Raw genomic sequence first — 17,667 nt, forward strand, 5'->3', positions numbered from 1 at the left:
TTATCATAAAGCATTCAGGCAGGTTCTCTGAAACATGTCTTCTTTCTCTGCTAGCCAGTGTGTGGGTTACATATTTGCTTTGGCAGTCACACACACATCAGATGAAACCTGCTTGGTGCTTATCATTGTGTTCAGTAAACCTTGACAGATGGCACACTGGGTCATTGCACTTTCTGTCGCTCACTCCACCTCGAACTGGGGCTGCAACATAGCTAAACAGCAGAGATGGTATGGGCTACTTATCCATATTTAGTGTAGTGGACTAACCCTCAAACAAGTGCTTGCAGGTAACCAGGAGCTTTAAACTGTTTATAATCAGCAATGAAAGGTTGTTTGTGGGTTTTGTCTCCACATAATGATGCAATATTAGTAATTAGCTCATTTGACAGGAACAGATTGGCCCTGCGATGACATTTAGTCTCAACAAACACATAACCCTACATGAATAAAACACGATCAAAGGTCACAACCTCTGGGAGCGAGCGGAAACTTCAGAAGAGGAGGCGTTTTCTGTCACAGGATGTTTTCCCTCATGAGAGGATGTACGAGGTTCAGTCATGCAGCACCGTGGGAGTGTTTCAGTCAGAGGCACAATGAGGAGATGATGCATTACAGTCGGGGGAGCGTACGCATGCATGGAACCGGGGTTGATGATATCGGAGTACTGGATCAGATTTCTCTGCGGCACACAGTTAATGCACTTTGCTGGAGGTGCTTGACATTCTAGGTGATGAGGGAGAGCCTCGAGGGCATCATTCTGCTGGAGGCAAGTTCACACTCGCGGTGCAAGACTTCAAGATGAGAGCTTGCTGGGTGTTCGTGATCCTCCTGGGGTGCAGGTTCTCCCATGCCACCGAGTCTCAGAGCGTCTGCAAAGGTAAGCTGTGGACTTTATTGCAACACATAAACTCTAGCTTTTAGTCATTGATACACTCATAAAGATCAGTAATAACTATTAGAAGTAATTTAAAGAGGTTTAACTGTACATGGGTGATTACAGTGTTTGGTTTCGTCTTTTATCACTGAGGTTAGCACCCGCAGGAGTAAGTGACGCCCAACCATCCACAGGTTTGATAAATAACAGCAGTGGTGTTGTAACCAGAAGTGTGGACTTGAGTAACATGCCTTTTGACCCCACTTGCCAAAATCAAAAAAGACTTGCAACTCGACTTGGACTTTAACACCAATGACTTGTGACTACGCTGAGACTTGACTCGAATACTTAAAACCTTCCCAAAAAGCCAATTTGGGAAGAGAAAGTTATAGACATTTTTTAATTTGGTAAATTTAATATTTTATTACTGTTGTTACAATAGCATTACATTAGGTGAAGAGTGCATTATGACTTGTTAAGGACCCAAGACTTGAGACTTACTTGTGACTTGGAAAACAATGACTTTGCGCCACCTCTGACATTTTTTAATCTTTTAAATTTCCTGTTGTTAAAATGACATTGCATTTGGTGAAGAGCGCATCATAACTTGTGAGGACTAAAAACTCAGAGTTTAGGACTTGACTTCGGACCTGTTAGTCTTGACTTAAGACTTGAATTGGGACTTGAGTGCAGGGCTAGAGACTTACTTGTGACTTGCAAAACAATCACTTGGTCCCACCTCTGATTGTACCTATTCTCCGGTTAAGTTTAAAATTTGTCTATCTTGACTTGGGACTTGAATTTAGACTTCAGTCCAGGAGTTGAGACCTACTTGTGACTTGCAAAACAATGACTTGGTCTCACCTTTAGAATTGGTCTATCTTGACTTGGGACTTATATTGGGACTTGCAAAATAATCACTCGGTCCAACATCTGATTGTAACTACTCTTCGGTTAAGTGTAGATTTTGTCAGTCTTGACTCGAGACTTGAATTTGGACTTGAGTGCAAAGACTAGGGACTTACTTGTGACTTGCAAAACAACGACTTGCTCCCACTTCTGACTGTAACCACTCTCTGGTTAAGTTTAAAATTTGTCCATCTTGACTTGGGACTTGAATTTGGACTGGTGTACAAAGACTAGAGACTTACTTGTGACATTCAAAACAATGACTCGGCCCCATCTCTGATTGTAACTACTTCGGTTAAGTTTAGAATTTGTCTGTCTTGACTTGAGACTTGAATTTAGACTGGTGTGCAAAGACTTAAGATGTACTTGTGACTTGCGAAACAATGACTTGGCCCCATCTCTGATTGTAACCACTTTCCAGTTAAGTTTAGAATTTGTCTGTCTTGATTTTGGACTTGTCAGTCTTGACTTGGTACTTGAATTTGGGACTTGACTGCGAAGACTAGGGAATTACTTGTGACTTGCAAAACAATGACCTGGTCCCACCTCTAATGGTACCTATCCTCCAGTTAAGTTTAGAATTTGTCAGTCTTGACTTGGGACTTGAATTGGGACTTGAGTGCAAAGACTAGGGACTTACTTATGACTTGCAAAATAATCAATTGGCCCCGCCTCTGACTGTAACTACTCTCCAGATGAGTTTAGGATTTTCCTATCGTGACTTCGGACTTGTCAGTCTTGAGTAGGGGACTTGAATTGGGACTTGCAAAGACTTGAGACTTACTTGTGACTTGCAAAACAATGACTTGGTCCCACCTCTGATACAAAGTACCTTCTGGTTCAGTTCAGGAACATACAATAAGTGAATATACTGTCACTTGGAGGCTGTTTGTCTGTGGAGCAGTACCTCAGATGAACTCACAGTCTTAAGAACGACTGTTTACATGAACCACAGAGAGCATTCATTTCATCACTACATCACACTAAACACCACCAACACCTCGTGAGTGGCATCCGTGAGTCAGACACTGATTGACTCACGGATGCCACGCACATTGCAAATACCTGTCTTTCATGTGAAATGTGAGGTAACAGAGGTAAATGTGCTCAGATGTGCTGCTAGTGAACACATTCCGCGTGGGGGCAGAGCTGCTGTGAAACGGTGAGCTTCAAAGCCTGAATTTCAGTTTAGGGGAGTTAAATGCAAATAAAACAATATGTTGCAGGAGCTGTAGCTGTGAGACACCATTTCCTTTGCAAAGGTGTTGGTTACAGACACAGGCACGAGCATCCTGGCTGGGGTTACTGCAACAGCAAACACAACACTGTTACTCTGTTTCCTTAGTTCATGACACCTAAGAGAGCACGAAGATCCGCCATTAGACTGTGTGTGAGCAGTGCCGTACCGAACACATTCGGTGCCCGAGCTTCCTCTATCATTATTACATTATTGTGTATTTATTACAAACAAGAAGAAGACCTAATGAGCAATCAACATGAGTAAACAACTTAGCTGCCCAAGAGCTGTCACAGTGTGTAAGACTAGGAATCAGAATCCAATCACCCCTTGAATCATTCCCTCATTTCTCTCTCCAGACCAGCTGAAAATCGCCTGCGTAGCCCCCGGACACAACGTGTCAGTGCCCTGTCCGAAGCTGACCACCCAAGACGTGACATTTTACCTCCTCAAGGAAGAAGAGGTGATTTACAAGCTTGCGTGCATGCGTAACAACGCGACATCAGACTGTGAGCAGTCAAACACCGGGGTGGGTGTGGAGCTGCAGGAGAACACAGAAAACAAATCAGCCAGTTTCACGCTCACAGGCGTGAACGCCAGTAGCTACGGTATTTACAGATGTGAGGTTCACATCATGTTCCCGCCTCCCCTCAGAAAAGTGCCCAGTACTTTGAGCATCCTGGTACGTGTAAAAGGTAAATATATCTAAGAGTAAACAGGCACGTTTATAATGTTGTGTGCATATAGCCCAGTTCACTGACTGCTTCCTGAATACATTTCCTCCAGGACACCAGTGCACAGTCAATAAAACCTACGATATAAAGCCTGTCATAGAAGAGGCTCAAAAAGATGGATTCCTCTGGATCTGGATTCTGGGGATTGTAGTTCTTGGTGTCTATGGAATAATTGTCACCATCGTCGCCATCATCATCTGGGTAAGATATTCCTCCAACACATACAAACACCAGGTGAAGACAAAGTGAAGAGAGTTTGGAACTTATGTATAAAAGCAAACACAATATTTAAATGACGCAACAACAGTCATTCCTAACCAACACTTTGACTCGTTGGACTGTATCGATATGTCACCAAACACTGTCTAAATCATGATGAAAATACTTGAAACCTTCACCCGAGCCAATTTAGGAAGAGAAAATTAAACATATTCAGCAACATGAGATAAGTTAAATATGACAAGACGGGACAGAAACATACAAAATTCATTCTGCTGTCGTATTAATGGTGTTATCATGCTGTGAAAATGTATCTCAGCACACTTGTTTTAACGAATAAATGGACTTGTTTAGGACTCGAAATGCAAGGGTTGGGGTCTTGCAGGGTTTGGGACTTGACTTGGTGCTTGCCTTCTTAACCTGGGACTTGAGTGCAAAGACTTGTGATTTGCAAAACAATGACTTGGTCCCACATCTGCTTGATCCTCACCACAGTAACTTGGAATTTGCTTGAGACTTGAAGGTTGAGACTTGAGACTTGCTTGTGACTTGCACGTGTGACTTACTCCCAGTTCTGTGATAAATATTAATGTTTCTTTATCAAGTGGACCCTCGAGTCACATGACTTGGACTCAATTCAGACTTGAGTCACAACTTTGATGACTTTAAATTAAAAAATACTTGCAAATTGACTTGGACTTTACACCAGTGACTCGTGGCTTCACTTGGACTTGAGTCACACACTTTATACGCCAATTTGTAAATATAAATATTATTACTTGGTTGAAGCGTGCATCATGACTAATTTAGGACTTGGGTCTTGTGAGTCTTGACTTGGAACTTGACTCGAGACTAGCCTCGCTTGACTTAGGACTTGTGTGCAAAGACTTGAGACATACTTGTGACTTGTCGGCGTGGCTTTGTTTATTAACTAGCCCATGGCCCAGAGGTGTGCATTCGAGTCAAATGACTTGGACTCCAGTCAGACTTGAGTCACAACTTTGATGACTTTACACTCGACTCAATAATTCAAAAAACACTTGCAACATGACTTGGACTTGAGTTCTTAAATGTTATTACTCTGTTGTTAAAATGGCATTATATTTGGTGAAGCGTGCATTGTGACTTGTTTAGGACTTGAACTTAAAGAGTTTAGGACTTGGGACTTGACTCTGGACATGCCTGTCTTGACTTGCACCCACCTCTGTGATATTATTAATGTTTGTTCATCAACTGGCCCCTGGCTAAAAGGTGTGGACTCAAGTCTCATGACTTGGACTCGAGTCAGACTTGCGTCACAACTTTGATGACTTTAGAGTTGACTTGATAAATTCAAAAAACACTTGCAACTTGGACACGAGTACTTAAATGTTATTACTCTTACGTTAAAATGGCATTACATTTGGTGACGCTAGCACTTTGACTTGTTTAGGACTTGGAACTTGACTTATTAGCTGCCCCCTGGCTAAAAGGTGTGGACTCGAGTCACATGACTTGGACTCGAGTCAAACTTGAGTCACAACTCTGATGACTTTAGACTCGACTTGACTTGAACTTGGACATGAGTTTTAATGTTATTACTCTGTTGTTAAAATGGCATTACATTTGGTGAAACCTGCATTTTGACTTGTTTAGGACTTGAAACTCAAAAGTTTAGGACTTGGGACCTGAGCAATGACATGACTTGTCTTGCTTGACTTATAGCAGGGACTCGTATTGACATATTTGATTTCAGAGGTGTGGACTTGAGTCACAAATTTGATGACTTTAGACTCAACTTGATAAATTCAAAAAAAGACTTGCAACTCTACTTGGACTTGCCTGTCCTGACTTGGGACTTGTGTGCAAAGACTTGAGACTTACTTGACTTGAACATGAGCTTTAATGTTATTGCTGTTGTTAAAATGGTATTTCATTTGGTAAAGCGAGCATTTTGACTTGTTTAGGACTTGAAACTAAAGAGTTTAGGACTTGACTCTGTACTTGCCTTTTTTGACTTGGGACTTGTGTGGAAAGACTTGAGACTTACTTGTGACTTGTCGTTGTGCCTTTGTTTATGAATAGAATAGAATAGAATAGAATATACTTTATTGTCCCGTAGGGAAAATTTGTCGTGGACTAGAGTGCATACACCATCTGCCTTGCAGACAATAAATATACACAAATCAGCAAAGACACAGGAAATGGCAAACATACACACCCATAAGACAAACCAGACAAAATGTGAAAAACAGACAAAACACTAAGTTATTGCACAATCCCCAATATTTCCCAACCCAAGTTATTGCACAAGTTATTGCACAAGTTATTGCACAATCCCCAGTATTTCCCAGTCTTCACGAGCTATTTAACACTTTGATGGAATTAGGAATGAATGAGTGTTTGAAATGGTTCAGTTTGCATTTGGGAAGTCTGTGCCTTCTATGAAGAAAGACAACACGCACCACCTAAGAGTAATAAATACTTACTGAGTACACCCAAAAAAAAAAAAAAAAAAATACAAAATACTACTTAGCAGCAAATGGTACAGTAAAAAATATATAAAGTGCCACAGGTCAAAGCAGTAGAGCATCATAATAAAAGGAGCTAAAGTCACTCAGCACAGTAAAAGGACATAAAGTGCTGATATCACGGTAACCCCTCCTATATATAACAAGGCATACATTCTAGTACGGCACACAAACATGGCAGACTAAGGCATAGAATAGATCAAATGTAAATATGTCTTAATACATCTTAAACCCTATCAGGCATACTGACAGGGCAAATGGTATGAAAAACAGTGATAAACAACACTACAAGTTCCTCATTCATACCCTTCGGGTGTTCAGTTTGCAACGTGTGGATCCAGAAGGCTTCACGTTGTAGCAGCCTTCTCTCTCTATCCCTCCCTCTCTTCACAGGTCTCACTTCCTCAATGCCCTGAAATCTTAAGGAGCACACATCGTGGCCAGCAGTGTTAAAGTGTCTTGCCACAGATGATTTCTCATCTCTATTCCTGATGCTGCTCTTGTGTTCTGAGACACGAATCTTCAGTTCTCTCTTAGTCCTGCCAACATAGCACACCCCACATGGGCATTTTAGAAGATAGACAACAAATTTTACATGAGATCCTACTCTTAATGGGGTATTTACGTCCTGAATGGGGATGAGAGAAACTGTCACCTTTAATCGTGGCATTACAGTGAACACAACTTCGACATGGATGATTACCCTAAGGTAGAGAGGATAAAAAGTGCTGAGGACGTACAAAATAATCTGCTCTGACTAGCTGGTCTCTTAAATTTGGAGCACGTTTGTGTGCAAAAACTGGAGGCTCTTTAAATAAATGACCAACGTGTGGATCACCCGCTAGAATACACCAGCGCTGCCTCAAACTATTCTTTATATCAGCCGAGATGTTAGAGGAGGTGGTAGCACAAACCAGACCCAGAGTTTTTGAAGGACGGGTCTTGGAGGTCAATAAAGATCTCCTGTCAATTTGTCTCACCCTGAGCATACACTCATTACGAGCCCTTTCATCATAATCTTTAGTTAAAAAACGATCACACAGTTCCTTGGCTTGTTTATCAAAAGAGGCATCAGTGCTACAAACTCTTCTGGCCCTTAAGAGCTTACTAAAAGGGAGACCTTTATATGTACGTCGATGTATTTGGATATAGGTTCAGTCAGGGATTGTGTACCAGCTACAATAGGATGTCCAGGTACAGGCTCAACACAACTTTCGTGAATTTTTGGGAGAGTCAGTCAACCTTGAACCAGGGTCGACAGATGTAATTGACTGTAGTGCATTATTGCATTCCAAAGAGAAGTCCTATGTATCAAACCTGAGAAAGAAATCACTGAGTTCATTTGCTTTACTCGGCTCATCACGTTATGAGGCACTTCCTGTGTGTTGTCATGTTGGTAGCAGCTTTAATGGAGACCCAGAGTTTTTTAGAGTCCATAGAGGCAACGTTCTGTTCAATGACATCCCTGTGCTTCCTTCTTGCCTCCCTTAACAACTGATTTAGCTCCTTTTGCACTGATTTTAACCCCAGCCGGTCATGATTCCTAAAAGCCATTTTTTTCCGGTTAATACAGTCCTTTAATTCTCTGGTGATGTATGGCTTGTTGTCAGGATAGAGTGTGATAACTTTTTTGGTAGCAACACAATCCACACAGAATTTAATATACTCTGTAATAGTGTCAGTGGCTTCATCAATACACAAACCATGAAAAATGTCCCGGTCTGTACAGAGGAACGAGCCCTTCAGAGTCTATACTCGACTTGAACTTGGACATGAGTTTTAATGTTATTACTCTGTTGTTAAAATGGCATTACATTTGGTGAAGCCTGCGTTTTGACTTGTTTAGGACTTGAAACTCAAAAGTTTAGGACTTGGGACCTGAGCAATGACATGACTTGTCTTGCTTGACTTACAGCAGGGACTTGTATTGACATACATGATTTCAGAGGTGTGGACTTGAGTCACAAATTTGATGACTTTAGACTCAACTTGATAAATTCAAAAAAAGACTCACAACTGAACTCTGACTTTCCTGTCTTGACTTGGGACTTGTGTGCAAAGACTTGAGATTTATTTGTGACTTGTGGTTGTGGCTTTGTTTATGAACTGTGCAAAGACTTGCAAAACAATGACTTACACCCATCTCTGTGATATAATTAATGTTTGTTAACTTAACCCTGGCTAAAAGGTGTGGACTCGAGTCACATGACTTGGACTCGAGTCAGACTTGAGTCACAACTTTGATGACTTTAGACTCAACTTGACTTGAACTTGAGTTTTAATGTTATTACTCTGTTGTTAAAATGGCATTACATTTGGTGAAGTGTGCATTTTGACTTGTTTAGGACTTGAAACTAAAAAGTTTAGGACTTGGGACTTGACTTATCAGCTGCCCCCCTGGCTAAAAGGTGTGGATTCGAGTCACATGACTTGGACTCGAGTCAGACTTGAGTCACAACTTTGATGACTTTAGACTCAACTTGACTTGAACATGAGTTTTAATGTTATTACTCTGTTGTTAAATGGCATTACATTTGGTGAAGCCTGCATTTTGACTTGTTTAGGACTTGAAACTCAAGAGTTTAGGACTTGGGACCTGAGCAATGACATGACTTGTCTTGCTTGACTTACAGCAGGGACTCGAATTGACATACACAATTTCAGAGGTGTGGACTTGAGTCACAAATTTGATGACTTTAGACTCAACTTGATAAATTAAAAAAAGACTCACAACTGAACTCTGACTTTCCTGTCTTGACTTGGGACTTGTGTGCAAAGACTTGAGATTTATTTGTGACTTGTGGTTGTGGCTTTGTTTATGAACTGTGCAAAGACTTGCAAAACAATGACTTACACCCATCTCTGTGATATAATTAATGTTTGTTAACTTAACCCTGGCTAAAAGGTGTGGACTCGAGTCACATGACTTGGACTCGAGTCAGACTTGAGTCACAACTTTGATGACTTTAGACTCAACTTGACTTGAACTTGAGTTTTAATGTTATTACTCTGTTGTTAAAATGGCATTACATTTGGTGAAGTGTGCATTTTGACTTGTTTAGGACTTGAAACTAAAAAGTTTAGGACTTGGGACTTGACTTATCAGCTGCCCCCCTGGCTAAAAGGTGTGGATTCGAGTCACATGACTTGGACTCGAGTCAGACTTGAGTCACAACTTTGATGACTTTAGACTCAACTTGACTTGAACATGAGTTTTAATGTTATTACTCTGTTGTTAAATGGCATTACATTTGGTGAAGCCTGCATTTTGACTTGTTTAGGACTTGAAACTCAAGAGTTTAGGACTTGGGACCTGAGCAATGACATGACTTGTCTTGCTTGACTTACAGCAGGGACTCGAATTGACATACACAATTTCAGAGGTGTGGACTTGAGTCACAAATTTGATGACTTTAGACTCAACTTGATAAATTAAAAAAAGACTCACAACTGAACTCTGACTTTCCTGTCTTGACTTGGGACTTGTGTGCAAAGACTTGAGATTTATTTGTGACTTGTGGTTGTGGCTTTGTTTATGAACTGTGCAAAGACTTGCAAAACAATGACTTACACCCATCTCTGTGATATAATTAATGTTTGTTAACTTAACCCTGGCTAAAAGGTGTGGACTCGAGTCACATGACTTGGACTCGAGTCAGACTTGAGTCACAACTTTGATGACTTTAGACTCAACTTGACTTGAACTTGAGTTTTAATGTTATTACTCTGTTGTTAAAATGGCATTACATTTGGTGAAGTGTGCATTTTGACTTGTTTAGGACTTGAAACTAAAAAGTTTAGGACTTGGGACTTGACTTATCAGCTGCCCCCCTGGCTAAAAGGTGTGGATTCGAGTCACATGACTTGGACTCGAGTCAGACTTGAGTCACAACTTTGATGACTTTAGACTCAACTTGACTTGAACATGAGTTTTAATGTTATTACTCTGTTGTTAAATGGCATTACATTTGGTGAAGCCTGCATTTTGACTTGTTTAGGACTTGAAACTCAAGAGTTTAGGACTTGGGACCTGAGCAATGACATGACTTGTCTTGCTTGACTTACAGCAGGGACTCGAATTGACATACACAATTTCAGAGGTGTGGACTTGAGTCACAAATTTGATGACTTTAGACTCAACTTGATAAATTCAAAAAAAGACTCACAACTGAACTCTGACTTTCCTGTCTTGACTTGGGACTTGTGTGCAAAGACTTGAGATTTATTTGTGACTTGTGGTTGTGGCTTTGTTTATGAACTGTGCAAAGACTTGCAAAACAATGACTTACACCCATCTCTGTGATATAATTAATGCTTGTTAACTTAACCCTGGCTAAAAGGTGTGGACTCGAGTCACATGACTTGGACTCGAGTCAGACTTGAGTCACAACTTTGATGACTTTAGACTCAACTTGACTTGAACTTGAGTTTTAATGTTATTACTCTGTTGTTAAAATGGCATTACATTTGGTGAAGTGTGCATTTTGACTTGTTTAGGACTTGAAACTAAAAAGTTTAGGACTTGGGACTTGACTTATCAGCTGCCCCCCTGGCTAAAAGGTGTGGATTCGAGTCACATGACTTGGACTCGAGTCAGACTTGAGTCACAACTTTGATGACTTTAGACTCAACTTGACTTGAACATGAGTTTTAATGTTATTACTCTGTTGTTAAATGGCATTACATTTGGTGAAGCCTGCATTTTGACTTGTTTAGGACTTGAAACTCAAGAGTTTAGGACTTGGGACCTGAGCAATGACATGACTTGTCTTGCTTGACTTACAGCAGGGACTCGAATTGACATACACAATTTCAGAGGTGTGGACTTGAGTCAGAAATTTGATGACTTTAGACTCAACTTGATAAATTAAAAAAAGACTCACAACTGAACTCTGACTTTCCTGTCTTGACTTGGGACTTGTGTGCAAAGACTTGAGATTTATTTGTGACTTGTGGTTGTGGCTTTGTTTATGAACTGTGCAAAGACTTGCAAAACAATGACTTACACCCATCTCTGTGATATAATTAATGTTTGTTAACTTAACCCTGGCTAAAAGGTGTGGACTCGAGTCACATGACTTGGACTCGAGTCAGACTTGAGTCACAACTTTGATGACTTTAGACTCAACTTGACTTGAACTTGAGTTTTAATGTTATTACTCTGTTGTTAAAATGGCATTACATTTGGTGAAGTGTGCATTTTGACTTGTTTAGGACTTGAAACTAAAAAGTTTAGGACTTGGGACTTGACTTATCAGCTGCCCCCCTGGCTAAAAGGTGTGGATTCGAGTCACATGACTTGGACTCGAGTCAGACTTGAGTCACAACTTTGATGACTTTAGACTCAACTTGACTTGAACATGAGTTTTAATGTTATTACTCTGTTGTTAAATGGCATTACATTTGGTGAAGCCTGCATTTTGACTTGTTTAGGACTTGAAACTCAAGAGTTTAGGACTTGGGACCTGAGCAATGACATGACTTGTCTTGCTTGACTTACAGCAGGGACTCGAATTGACATACACAATTTCAGAGGTGTGGACTTGAGTCACAAATTTGATGACTTTAGACTCAACTTGATAAATTAAAAAAAGACTCACAACTGAACTCTGACTTTCCTGTCTTGACTTGGGACTTGTGTGCAAAGACTTGAGATTTATTTGTGACTTGTGGTTGTGGCTTTGTTTATGAACTGTGCAAAGACTTGCAAAACAATGACTTACACCCATCTCTGTGATATAATTAATGCTTGTTAACTTAACCCTGGCTAAAAGGTGTGGACTCGAGTCACATGACTTGGACTCGAGTCAGACTTGAGTCACAACTTTGATGACTTTAGACTCAACTTGACTTGAACTTGAGTTTTAATGTTATTACTCTGTTGTTAAAATGGCATTACATTTGGTGAAGTGTGCATTTTGACTTGTTTAGGACTTGAAACTAAAAAGTTTAGGACTTGGGACTTGACTTATCAGCTGCCCCCCTGGCTAAAAGGTGTGGATTCGAGTCACATGACTTGGACTCGAGTCAGACTTGAGTCACAACTTTGATGACTTTAGACTCAACTTGACTTGAACATGAGTTTTAATGTTATTACTCTGTTGTTAAATGGCATTACATTTGGTGAAGCCTGCATTTTGACTTGTTTAGGACTTGAAACTCAAGAGTTTAGGACTTGGGACCTGAGCAATGACATGACTTGTCTTGCTTGACTTACAGCAGGGACTCGAATTGACATACACAATTTCAGAGGTGTGGACTTGAGTCACAAATTTGATGACTTTAGACTCAACTTGATAAATTAAAAAAAGACTCACAACTGAACTCTGACTTTCCTGTCTTGACTTGGGACTTGTGTGCAAAGACTTGAGATTTATTTGTGACTTGTGGTTGTGGCTTTGTTTATGAACTGTGCAAAGACTTGCAAAACAATGACTTACACCCATCTCTGTGATATAATTAATGTTTGTTAACTTAACCCTGGCTAAAAGGTGTGGACTCGAGTCACATGACTTGGACTCGAGTCAGACTTGAGTCACAACTTTGATGACTTTAGACTCAACTTGACTTGAACTTGAGTTTTAATGTTATTACTCTGTTGTTAAAATGGCATTACATTTGGTGAAGTGTGCATTTTGACTTGTTTAGGACTTGAAACTAAAAAGTTTAGGACTTGGGACTTGACTTATCAGCTGCCCCCCTGGCTAAAAGGTGTGGATTCGAGTCACATGACTTGGACTCGAGTCAGACTTGAGTCACAACTTTGATGACTTTAGACTCAACTTGACTTGAACATGAGTTTTAATGTTATTACTCTGTTGTTAAATGGCATTACATTTGGTGAAGCCTGCATTTTGACTTGTTTAGGACTTGAAACTCAAGAGTTTAGGACTTGGGACCTGAGCAATGACATGACTTGTCTTGCTTGACTTACAGCAGGGACTCGAATTGACATACACAATTTCAGAGGTGTGGACTTGAGTCACAAATTTGATGACTTTAGACTCAACTTGATAAATTAAAAAAAGACTCACAACTGAACTCTGACTTTCCTGTCTTGACTTGGGACTTGTGTGCAAAGACTTGAGATTTATTTGTGACTTGTGGTTGTGGCTTTGTTTATGAACTGTGCAAAGACTTGCAAAACAATGACTTACACCCATCTCTGTGATATAATTAATGCTTGTTAACTTAACCCTGGCTAAAAGGTGTGGACTCGAGTCACATGACTTGGACTCGAGTCAGACTTGAGTCACAACTTTGATGACTTTAGACTCAACTTGACTTGAACTTGAGTTTTAATGTTATTACTCTGTTGTTAAAATGGCATTACATTTGGTGAAGTGTGCATTTTGACTTGTTTAGGACTTGAAACTAAAAAGTTTAGGACTTGGGACTTGACTTATCAGCTGCCCCCCTGGCTAAAAGGTGTGGATTCGAGTCACATGACTTGGACTCGAGTCAGACTTGAGTCACAACTTTGATGACTTTAGACTCAACTTGACTTGAACATGAGTTTTAATGTTATTACTCTGTTGTTAAATGGCATTACATTTGGTGAAGCCTGCATTTTGACTTGTTTAGGACTTGAAACTCAAGAGTTTAGGACTTGGGACCTGAGCAATGACATGACTTGTCTTGCTTGACTTACAGCAGGGACTCGAATTGACATACACAATTTCAGAGGTGTGGACTTGAGTCACAAATTTGATGACTTTAGACTCAACTTGATAAATTAAAAAAAGACTCACAACTGAACTCTGACTTTCCTGTCTTGACTTGGGACTTGTGTGCAAAGACTTGAGATTTATTTGTGACTTGTGGTTGTGGCTTTGTTTATGAACTGTGCAAAGACTTGCAAAACAATGACTTACACCCATCTCTGTGATATAATTAATGTTTGTTAACTTAACCCTGGCTAAAAGGTGTGGACTCGAGTCACATGACTTGGACTCGAGTCAGACTTGAGTCACAACTTTGATGACTTTAGACTCAACTTGACTTGAACTTGAGTTTTAATGTTATTACTCTGTTGTTAAAATGGCATTACATTTGGTGAAGTGTGCATTTTGACTTGTTTAGGACTTGAAACTAAAAAGTTTAGGACTTGGGACTTGACTTATCAGCTGCCCCCCTGGCTAAAAGGTGTGGATTCGAGTCACATGACTTGGACTCGAGTCAGACTTGAGTCACAACTTTGATGACTTTAGACTCAACTTGACTTGAACATGAGTTTTAATGTTATTACTCTGTTGTTAAATGGCATTACATTTGGTGAAGCCTGCATTTTGACTTGTTTAGGACTTGAAACTCAAGAGTTTAGGACTTGGGACCTGAGCAATGACATGACTTGTCTTGCTTGACTTACAGCAGGGACTCGAATTGACATACACAATTTCAGAGGTGTGGACTTGAGTCAGAAATTTGATGACTTTAGACTCAACTTGATAAATTAAAAAAAGACTCACAACTGAACTCTGACTTTCCTGTCTTGACTTGGGACTTGTGTGCAAAGACTTGAGATTTATTTGTGACTTGTGGTTGTGGCTTTGTTTATGAACTGTGCAAAGACTTGCAAAACAATGACTTACACCCATCTCTGTGATATAATTAATGTTTGTTAACTTAACCCTGGCTAAAAGGTGTGGACTCGAGTCACATGACTTGGACTCGAGTCAGACTTGAGTCACAACTTTGATGACTTTAGACTCAACTTGACTTGAACTTGAGTTTTAATGTTATTACTCTGTTGTTAAAATGGCATTACATTTGGTGAAGTGTGCATTTTGACTTGTTTAGGACTTGAAACTAAAAAGTTTAGGACTTGGGACTTGACTTATCAGCTGCCCCCCTGGCTAAAAGGTGTGGATTCGAGTCACATGACTTGGACTCGAGTCAGACTTGAGTCACAACTTTGATGACTTTAGACTCAACTTGACTTGAACATGAGTTTTAATGTTATTACTCTGTTGTTAAATGGCATTACATTTGGTGAAGCCTGCATTTTGACTTGTTTAGGACTTGAAACTCAAGAGTTTAGGACTTGGGACCTGAGCAATGACATGACTTGTCTTGCTTGACTTACAGCAGGGACTCGAATTGACATACACAATTTCAGAGGTGTGGACTTGAGTCACAAATTTGATGACTTTAGACTCAACTTGATAAATTAAAAAAAGACTCACAACTGAACTCTGACTTTCCTGTCTTGACTTGGGACTTGTGTGCAAAGACTTGAGATTTATTTGTGACTTGTGGTTGTGGCTTTGTTTATGAACTGTGCAAAGACTTGCAAAACAATGACTTACACCCATCTCTGTGATATAATTAATGTTTGTTAACTTAACCCTGGCTAAAAGGTGTGGACTCGAGTCACATGACTTGGACTCGAGTCAGACTTGAGTCACAACTTTGATGACTTTAGACTCAACTTGACTTGAACTTGAGTTTTAATGTTATTACTCTGTTGTTAAAATGGCATTACATTTGGTGAAGTGTGCATTTTGACTTGTTTAGGACTTGAAACTAAAAAGTTTAGGACTTGGGACTTGACTTATCAGCTGCCCCCCTGGCTAAAAGGTGTGGATTCGAGTCACATGACTTGGACTCGAGTCAGACTTGAGTCACAACTTTGATGACTTTAGACTCAACTTGACTTGAACATGAGTTTTAATGTTATTACTCTGTTGTTAAATGGCATTACATTTGGTGAAGCCTGCATTTTGACTTGTTTAGGACTTGAAACTCAAGAGTTTAGGACTTGGGACCTGAGCAATGACATGACTTGTCTTGCTTGACTTACAGCAGGGACTCGAATTGACATACACAATTTCAGAGGTGTGGACTTGAGTCACAAATTTGATGACTTTAGACTCGACTTGATAAATTAAAAAAAGACTCACAACTCGACTTGGACTTGCCTGTCTTGACTTGGACTTGTGAGCAAAGACTTGAGACTTACTTGTGACTTGTCGTTGTGGCTTTGTTTATGAACTGTGCAAAGACTTGCACCCACCTCTGTGATATTATAAATGTTTGTTTATTAACTGGCCTCTGGCTTAAAGGTGTAGACTAGAGTCACATGACTTGGACTCGAGTCAGACTTGAGTCACAACTTTGATGACTTGAGAGTTAACTTGACTTGAACTTGGACATGAGTTCTTAAATGTCATTACTCTGTTGTTAAAATGGCATTACATTTGGTAAAGCGTGCATTACGACGTGTTTAGGACTTGAAACTCAAGAGTTTAGGACTTGGGACTTGCCTGTCTTGACTAGGGACTTGTGTGCAGAGACTTGCAAAACACTGACTTGGTCTCACTGCCTTAGCCTGAAAGTTTGCAAAAGTGTCCCCTGGGCACAACAAGTTGAGAGTCTGTGCAGTCCGTGACACACTATGACCCTCGGACCTTCACAGACTTGCTGTTTAACTGTCTTCACGTGTCTTACAGGCCAAGTGGCGGCAGTCAGATTCCCAGTGTGACTACATGAACACCAAACCCAAGGCCACCAGGGACCGCAAGAAGAAAAGGGGGGTTCAAATCCCTATACCGCGACACTTCTGACGAGCGGTGCATCATGTGACTGTGTGCACAGCTGTCCTGTCAGTCATAGCAGCTCGCCATGAACAGGACATCATTGTTTGTTTGGTCGATTTCGTTGTCAGTACTACTTGTTTTGTGTCGACGCAGCAAAAGTAGCAGTTCCTCCTCGAGTTGTGGTTGTGTAAAATAAAGAAATAACGCACCCAGCTTCCTGTTTCACTCACTGTCTCTGGTTGTCACACAAAGATCTATAGCTGGAACCCCTCTGTGGTCGAAACACGGTGGTGTCTGAATGAGGGGATCTAACCACATTAACAGGGTATGCTCGCTGTGTGGCGCCCTGTGAATCATAGCAAACCGCAAAGTTCAGACAAGAAAAGCCGTTACAGCCTTCTGTGAACTCTGGAGCAAAAGATTTAAATATCACGCCGATTAACATCACACATCTCCTTCCAGTCTGTGCGCTCTTTTTTTCTGAGAAACACGAAACATCACATGGTGTTTTTCGGAGCGTTAACATCATGGAGGCTGATGAGAGGCAGATACACAAAGAGGAGAGGCACACACTTCAAACAATAACAATCTACACCATTTCCTGTCTTCCTCCCTCTGCTGTTTTTTTCCTGCGCCGTGCTTTCTG

General features: G+C 40.5%; 1 protein-coding gene across 1 annotated transcript; it reads left to right on the forward strand.

Moving 5' to 3' along the window:
• The first annotated feature begins 567 nt into the window (after window positions 1-567).
• On the forward strand, window positions 568-17,234 carry LOC117250216 (T-cell-specific surface glycoprotein CD28). The gene is made up of 4 exons (XM_033616318.2): window positions 568-877; window positions 3,380-3,715; window positions 3,807-3,955; window positions 16,935-17,234. The coding sequence occupies exons 1-4, from the start codon at window positions 799-801 to the stop codon at window positions 17,046-17,048; spliced, it is 678 nt and encodes a 225-aa protein (XP_033472209.2). The 5' UTR covers window positions 568-798; the 3' UTR covers window positions 17,049-17,234.
• The last annotated feature ends 433 nt before the right edge of the window (window positions 17,235-17,667 follow it).

This window comes from Epinephelus lanceolatus, chromosome 24, assembly GCF_041903045.1.
Source record: "Epinephelus lanceolatus isolate andai-2023 chromosome 24, ASM4190304v1, whole genome shotgun sequence".
Lineage (NCBI taxonomy): Eukaryota > Metazoa > Chordata > Actinopteri > Perciformes > Serranidae > Epinephelus > Epinephelus lanceolatus.